General features: G+C 44.6%; 3 protein-coding genes across 3 annotated transcripts; all 3 read right to left on the bottom strand.

Annotated features, from left to right (window-relative positions):
* Window positions 1-2,223: 2,223 nt before the first annotated feature.
* Window positions 2,224-3,498, bottom strand: PHALS_12285 (uncharacterized protein; the record flags this gene model as incomplete). Its single annotated transcript, XM_024727808.1, has 5 exons — window positions 2,224-2,512; window positions 2,578-2,741; window positions 2,817-3,152; window positions 3,214-3,273; window positions 3,337-3,498. 5 exons carry the CDS (start codon window positions 3,496-3,498, stop codon window positions 2,224-2,226), a joined length of 1,011 nt encoding a protein of 336 aa, XP_024578347.1.
* A 100-nt stretch (window positions 3,499-3,598) lies between these two features.
* PHALS_12286 (na:h antiporter family protein) lies at window positions 3,599-5,716 on the bottom strand (the record flags this gene model as incomplete). The annotated part of the gene is made up of 3 exons (XM_024727809.1): window positions 3,599-4,791; window positions 4,854-5,627; window positions 5,704-5,716. 3 exons carry the CDS (start codon window positions 5,714-5,716, stop codon window positions 3,599-3,601), a joined length of 1,980 nt encoding a protein of 659 aa, XP_024578348.1.
* Window positions 5,717-6,086: 370 nt separating this feature from the next.
* PHALS_12287 (uncharacterized protein) lies at window positions 6,087-7,743 on the bottom strand (the record flags this gene model as incomplete). The annotated part of the gene is made up of 7 exons (XM_024727810.1): window positions 6,087-6,187; window positions 6,258-6,342; window positions 6,407-6,537; window positions 6,604-6,666; window positions 6,732-6,906; window positions 6,965-7,152; window positions 7,236-7,743. 7 exons carry the CDS (start codon window positions 7,741-7,743, stop codon window positions 6,087-6,089), a joined length of 1,251 nt encoding a protein of 416 aa, XP_024578349.1.
* Between the last annotated feature and the right edge of the window lie 550 nt (window positions 7,744-8,293).

The following is an 8,293-nucleotide window of genomic DNA, read 5'->3' on the forward strand; positions in this document are numbered from 1 at the left end:
ATCGTTTTATACTTAGAACAAGTAAGAGTTTAGCGGATCGCAATCCGCTTACTCCAAGAGTAAGTACAACCATAACCCAAGGCTAATTAACTGTTCAAATTCATAACTGGCTTTTTTTATTTTATCTGAGGCAAAGCCGCATATTTCTAAATGCATAGATTTTCCTTAAAATGTATAGTAAAATCTAAATACATGTATAACTACCGGCTATCCAGCCCCGTACCGTATTCTTGTTTGTGAGTGGTCACACCATGCCCATCTGGTGTGACACACACCCCTTTTACCAGGGTATGTGTAACCTCGTTACACTTCAAACATTGGCAGTCTCATGCGAGAATGCAAAGCTCTCTTTAGGTGTCAGGTCTGAAACAATCAACGCAATATGCTCTTTTCCGCTCAACGTCACCAGATTACGCTTTTCCCTTTATTGTACTCAAAGCATTTGTTCTGATTGCTCTTGATGACACACGAACAGCAAAAACCTTTACATGTACATGCGTTCAGCAAGCTTGCCAACAGACAACAATCTTCTGTAGAGTCCTAAAAATAAAGCTTAATAGCTCAAATTCTCTATCTACCCAACCCAGTCAGTTTTGCCGTGTCGGCGATTTTGATGAGTAGCTTTTTGCCGTCTGCAATGGCTCCTTATATGTTTGTCTCAAGGTCCATGTATTCGAACAAGGCCTTCAGCATATGGGATGTGGCGCCACTGTCAATAAACAATCCTGCTCGATGTCTTTATCCCATAACGGATATTACATCATTGCTGCCGAATAACGCTTCGGACGTGCATTTCTGCATCATATGGCCAACATGATCTTGCCTTTGAGTCCGCCGGTATTGCATGAGACGCCCCATTCTGATTGTTTCCTCGTACATCTCTAAGCATATCCATTAAGATGATAAGTCTGGTCGGTAGCCTTCTTACCTTTTCGGAATTTCATGCAGCTACTCCTTGATTTCAACCAACAAGTTCTGTTGTGTTTTCACGATCGGTTCAACCTCAGATCGCTGAAAACAACCACCGTCTGGCTAAACTCACCAACAGATTCGACCATTATATGGAGACCCACAATCAGCTCTTTAAAAGAGTCCACGGTCTCTACCGTACTATTACCACTTTCAATCGTGAAAGTCGTGAAGTTGACGTGTCATCGTCATGCGATTACGCGGTGTTGATCATATATATATGTATCACAAAGCTTTCCACACTCCTCCATGGCGCTCGTGGATGTCCGCATCATTGTCTGATGCTGAATCTTAACACCTTGCTTAGTGAATTTTAATGACTTGGCGTCTACGTCTCCTTGATATTGTTCTCGACTATGACTGCCATGACTTACCTGAGGATACCCTCCTTGTGGGAGTACTTTTCATATCAAGGTAGTAGTTACCATTTCCCAAGAAGACTTCGGTGTGCTTGTTCTCCGTCGTGCGCACGGACGTTGTAGTGAAGTAAGGCTTAGATGAGGCTGCCCGCCTGTTAATTTCTTAGTAAAATTTGGAATGGAAAGGTATTCTGCTCATATGTGCTCTTCTTAAGGTTGCCATGGTTATGCCTGTTTAGTGAGTCGAAAATCAACACTTGAGTGATAAACAAAGATGTCTTCGTAGCTCAAATTTTGTTTTAGTAATTTTCCATCGCATATTAAACCAGAATTACGATTGCATATCCCACTTTCACAGAAGAATCCGATTCATAATACCTAACTCTTCCAGCTCCAGACGATGATAAGTAATCTCTTAAAGACTGTTAAGTTCAAGTAAATAGTATAATGACGCGTATATTTACCGGAATTTTAGTTGCATCGTTAAGTAGTATGGGGACAAATTGATGGTATAATCAACCCAGGTGTTTATAGGACCATGATGGTTTGTAGGACCCACAATCACATTGTTGGTGGCCTAAAATTGTCATCTTTGATGTATACCACTTAGGCAACGGCTCTACTGGCACACGCCCATTATAGGGTTCCGCCACACTGGAACGGCGTTGCGCCGTTCCGTCAACCTGTCAGTGGTGCCACCAATCGATGACAAAAGCCAAGTGTTGAAACTTCTTTTATTCGTCAGATTGCAAGGACGCAGAACAGAATATTATTAAGGGCTCTATTCGGGACTGAACTATAATCGGGAATTAATCTGGTGTTAATAATATTGATGGTAATTTTCTTGCAGCTTCAAGCCTGGAATATCATCAATATTGCTTTCGCCTACATATCATTAGTCGGGTCCTCTTTGTCTCTTCGTCGATTTTATCAGTTTGACCGATTCTTCATCCAAGTTGTCTAGAAACAATAAATGGCGAGTGGACGGGGATGCAGCAGCTAAACTTATTCGCTCGTTCTCCGGGATAAACGCATACATCGACCCATCTGTGATGGAAGATTTTGTACGCTTCCATACTGTCAGCGTGTCAATGCTGGAGTGCCATGAAGGCAGCGGCACCTGCAATACTTTATGATAAACGGTTGCTAGGTGAATCTGGAACTCTTCAGAAGACGTTCGGCCCCTGTGTCAATGAAGAAAGCAGGTCAGAAATAGCAGCAGTTTTCATAATATATTGTGGGTACTAACCATACGCCAGGAAGGCAAATAGTTTGACCAAAAAGCTCTCCGACGTGGATCACAGTATCACCCAAATAGTTGCAAAGGCTTTTCATGGCCATGGACTCGTGGCTGTCCTCAAAGTCGTCAGGGTAGCACAGAAACAACGCACGATTTGTATGCTTGTGCAGGTCCTGCTCACCGCAAGCAAGTCGCGCCAACATATGAGACCAAAATAATCAAAGCACTTAAAATGTATTTGTTCGCACCTTTGGCGTTCCTTTTAGCACATTCGTCCAGTAAACTTGTTCCACTTCGACATCTTGTTCGTCCTCAAATTCCTCGTCCTCATTTAGTTGATCGGTTTCACCATTTTTAACGTCTTCTTCACCAATATCTAAAATTTCTTCGCCATTATTTTCCTGTGCATCTTCATTGATCTCTTCTCTACATGTTGCAGCACTTTTACCATTCTCCTTGACATCACTCTTCACTTCATTTTCCTCCTCTTCGCCAGCAACGCGCAAATCATATGCAATTACATCCACTCCACGAAGTTGCAGCAGCCGAGCCCAGTACCCACTCCCTGCCCCCATCTCTACAATCTTCAAGAAATTTGTACATTACCTAACAAACTATGTAAACTAAAGCCTTAAAAGCGCTTACCGGCCCGTAGTGTTTGATGATCTGTAGCGCGCGCTCATCTGGAATAGCCCAAGAGTACTTCTGCGTGTTTACAAGGTTTAAAAAAAATAGCAACAAGCGTGCAATCCAAAAGTCTAGTCGCACCATCGCCACGCTCACGTCCAGTGCCGCGTACATTTCGGAGCGCGCCTCATCGCTCAACTCTGGATCGAACACCGCTGTTAATTCTTCACGATGTTCGCGCACAAACTCGCGATAAAAGTCTAAGTATGGATTATCCGTGGAAGTCAACTCCAAAGCCTCCATGCTAACTCGAGTGGCTGCGTTCAAGTACCGGTATTATAAACTTAAAATATGGTGAAATTTACTGCGCCAAAATATTACTAAACTGGAAGATGCTATGAATCTAAGCCGAGAGCAACGGCTGAATTTCGCCTTCGTATCTCATAGGAGGTGACACGCTCAGAAAGCTGCACGATGACAAAGATCGGTATCGCATGTTCACACGTGTGCCGCAGAAAAACACGACGAGCAGCAGTACAGCAAGGCAGATGCCAAATGCAGTGAACGTGCTACAAATTTTCATACCTATGGGCAAAGAACCACCAATGACCGACACGACAGCGACTAATACAGCGTATGGTAATATACTGCGAACATGATTCTCAAGTGACACATGCGCAGAAAGAGACGCGAGAATGGACGTATCGGCGATGGGCGAGCATGTGTTACCAAACACAGAGCCACCAAGGATGCTGCCAAAGCATTGACGCAGATTATCCGCGTCGCCGCCACTTATTGACCAGGATAGAGGTGCAATAATCGGGAACATGATTGCCATTGTGCCAAATGAACTGCCAACAGCAAATGACACGACGTAGCAAAGAAGACACGCGATTGCCGGCAAAATCTGCTTTGGAATGGAGTCTCCAACCACTGAGGCGATAAACGGTGCCGTACTCACCTCACCAATTGCCGAACCAAGAGCCCACGCCAGGGTAAGTGTCAGAGTCGGCTCCAATATATCCTTAACTCCTTCCATCCAGGCTTTGGTTGCTTCGTTCAGCGTAATAATACGCTGCAATAACAGCATCGTCACGGCAATAACCCATCCAGCAGCTGATGCACGGATCAATGACGAAACAGAGTCGCAGTGGCTCATAGCATCGAGAATAGTAAACGATTCGTTTGGTGTTTCTGCATACAATCGGTCAAAGCCATCGAAAATCATGCCCACGAACGTTGTTATAGCGATAGCAAGGAACGGCACTACTGCATTTTGCCAGCGCAGTGGTTTTGTTGAGTCAGGTTCTAGTGGACCGAGCTCAGGTTTCGGACTATCCATCGGTCCAGGGAAATCTGGTGTCATAGGACCGTTATTTATAGGAGATGCTGCAGCGTCTTTCTCGAATTGCACCATCGGGCCAAAATCCTTTTCGCATATCGTTGTGATGAAAATGAAAGCGATAAAGAGAATCGGAAAGAAACGGTAGTGCAAACAGGAAAGACAAGTGACGAATGGGTCCCAATCGAGCTCAAGCCCACGGAGTTGTGCTGCAAGATACCCGACTTCCACCCCGATCCATGAACTTACTGGAGCTGCAAATCACAAGTAAGTCAGTTAGGTCGCAGTGAGTTGAATCGATCAAGGGAGACCTTACACATGGATGGCAGACAAACCCCGACGGTATGAATTATTGCCGCAAACTTTTCGCGACTGACACCAGTCTGACTAAGGACTTGACGCAACGAGCTTCCTACAATTAGGATACAGGAATAATCGTCGAAGAAAATAGCAATGCACAGCAGCCAGGTCGATAGTTGCATGCGCAGCGACGATGTCATGAATTGCTTGGCAACAATAGCCAGTCCGTGGCCCCCTCCACCTTTCTGAACCACACCGATAGTTCCACCAAGTACGAGTGTGAACAGCAGCACACCTGCATGATCATTCACTGTAAATGCATTGACCCAATACTGGTCAAAGGTGCGTAGAAGTGCGGTGAACACGTCTCCATTTGAAACAATACTAGCGCCACACCAAATACCAACAAGTAGTGACACTGCTACCTGGCCCAGCAAAACTGACATGAACAGAGTTACCAGTGGGGGAAGCAGTGAAACCCACCCCGGAGACACGACAACAATCGTCGTGTGCGTCGCGCGGAATAACTTATCATCACCTTGCACCGATTGGGGCAACGATTTTGAGTCCCCTTGAGACGCCTTAGTTCGTGAAACCGACTTTTGCTCCTCCCACACCACCGTAGTAAGATTATGCTTGCCATACGAGTTCAGCTGCAGCTGCTTAACCAAGATTGACAGCTGTGACTTGGAATTGCCGTCAACGTCGAGAGTCGGGATGCTGCCGTTGGTCAACACAGAATGGTCTGAGTCTCTGATGCAGTAAGATAAACGTCTGGGGTATACCGAGCCTGTAACCAGCAACAAAACCAAGTTATACCATTGTATTCGTTTTCGTTTTGTATAATATGCAATTTAGGTGCGCACCATTCTTGAGCATTGGGAGCTCAATTGACGCTTTGAATTTTACTTGCTGCAAGATGACAGAAGGCGTTAGCAGCGCGATGGGCCTGGACCATATGTTGTCTGCATTGCATAGGCTGGCTGCCAGAGCAGTTGCTAGGAGGATCTTTGCGGACATTCTAACAAAATGAGCTTGATGCCAATCATACCAAATCCCTTGATAAGCGTTTAATGTAGGAAAAAGTACTTAATTATCGGCTAATAAACCAAATTTTGAAATCTTAGTAAGCTTCATGTATACTACGCTGCGAGCGCACGCGTTGCGCTTGGATTCGCTCGTCGTAGCATTGGCATTAGGTTTGTCCATCGAAACATTTGCGAAAGAATGCACGTGGAGAACCATACAGTTACGAGCAGGCAAATAGACGCCTCAGAGCTAAAAAAGCTGAAAAGCTGAGTCTTTTCGTATAGCGGGGCTGCAAGTTGCCCGAATACTGAGGTGATAAACCTGAGGATATTTTGTGTAATCAGAGGCCTGTATTAGCTCTACGGTGGTTGTTATGATCATAAGAACTTACAGGTTGTGCGTAGAGTGGTAGAAAACGCTAGACCATATGACATAGCTAGAGTTGCCTTGGATCCAGCACATGATGATGCGGGAGCCTATCAGCAACAACGTAAATACTGCCAGCACATAGACCAACTGATACTCAGGCGTTTCAACGACAGAGTAGCCAGAGCCCTTAGGAACCACATCCAGCGCATCGGCGATAATCATGGGCCAGTGCCAAAGCGCCCATATGCAGCCTGTAATTGCTGACGCGAGAATGGTCGAATGGCTGAAAACGATTTCAAGCGCTATTGCGAATAACGACCGCTATCAGCAAAAAATTATTCAAATTCGAGATGTATCTTCGTCAATACCTGGAAAGAGTGATCCACTCCAGCCGATCTCTTGAATCATTGCAAAGAAAAACCAACTTGTACCTACCCAAAAAGTGCAGGCATTAGTAAATCAATGGGATGAAACATGCCACAATCTATTGTTGTACCTAAAGGTCGTCGGCCCATCGAAAGCCCGATATCATATCGTAGCGGAGGCACTGGATCCCAAAAGATCCCGAGAAGAATGATATAAAAAACGTAGAACACTAGCCCAGAATCAAGTGCTTCTATGTTATTAAAGCTGAATACCATTTCCAGTTTCCGCACAAATGTACGATTAAACTGCACCCCAACAAATTTAGATCATTACAAAACAAGATGCATCAAATGCATCACGTACTGGGTTAACAATTCTTGTCGCGGCAGTAAACGAAAAAGCCGCAAGCTCACACAACACTGGGATTGCGTAGCTGAGCAGTGCAAGACGAAGTGTCGATCTTGATGAATGGGAACTCTTGAATAAGTAATACAATGGCGGTATGTTCCAGTGCGAAGGTGTATTGCAAGCCTGAAGCCTCATCTTTGCAACTGCAAGAATGATGTGAAATTTCACAAGAGATATGTTAGCTTCGCACCAATATCTTGCTAATCGAATTTTGTTCATGTCGTACTGCTTCGCAGCGCAAGTGATGCAATTGCAGGACTGATAAACCACAGAGAACGAAAGGCAAATACAATGGGAGTATTCGGTGAGATGCCCCACTGCTTACAGAACACCAAACCCGTGAGCGATAGGATCACCATCGAGTACAGCGAAACGAGGAAACCAATGACAGCGTCGCGATATGCCCACATTACGTCGGCTGAAAACATGCCGTGAAAAAAGTAGTTGGATAAGCCACGGTCGTTGCGGTGGTGGTACTGGTGTGCCGCTTGCACAAGCGGATAATACTCGTCCCAAATATTCTTGCCATCGCGTCCATCCTTCTTGGTATCCGCGGACACTACGTGATCACGGGGCACTGGACCTACAAGCGCACTGGCAGGTAGGCGAGTCTCAGGATGAGATCCTGGCTCTAGGTCTACTATCGTCCCGTACATTGTGGTAGACGCGGAGCTAGCCACATTGCTCATGGTATTGCTAGTAGTGGCACTGCTGCCACGGCTGCGTTTGCCCATCGCCGAGGCCCGTACTCAGCCAGTGCAGTGTTGTTTAACCAATATGGGCAGATGACGACGAGCAAGTAAGTCGTGATAAATTGATTGAGTCTGCGCTTACTTCCCTTGGATTTTTAAAATTCGAAACATAAAGGCCCAAAGGGGCAACCTTCGCACGACGTTACAAAAATAGTTCCTATCTCATGTACAGATAAAAATCTTCGGTTATCATTAGTTTTTAACCACTGCGTTAATTTATATGCACCCGTCATACACGAGTATATTGTGAAGGTGTAAGGCTTATTTTTTAGTATGGGAGAATAAAAAAAATGCCCCAAATTTTGCCATATATAAAAGAAATATCCCAACTTCTCAAAAAATAGAAAAAATACCTCAGCACGTAAATTATCACCGGGAGCCGTAATATTACACAACAGAAGATGTATTGTATTAGGAATGAATTAGCATAATTTAACAAAATACCCAACAATAACAAAGTATACATTAATATGCTTAATATGCTATAACCATTCAGTTTACTATTAACCAAGTAAAGCTAAATTAAAGAATA

This window comes from Plasmopara halstedii (genome assembly GCF_900000015.1).
Source record: "Plasmopara halstedii genome assembly, contig: Scaffold_614, whole genome shotgun sequence".
Taxonomy (NCBI): domain Eukaryota; phylum Oomycota; class Peronosporomycetes; order Peronosporales; family Peronosporaceae; genus Plasmopara; species Plasmopara halstedii.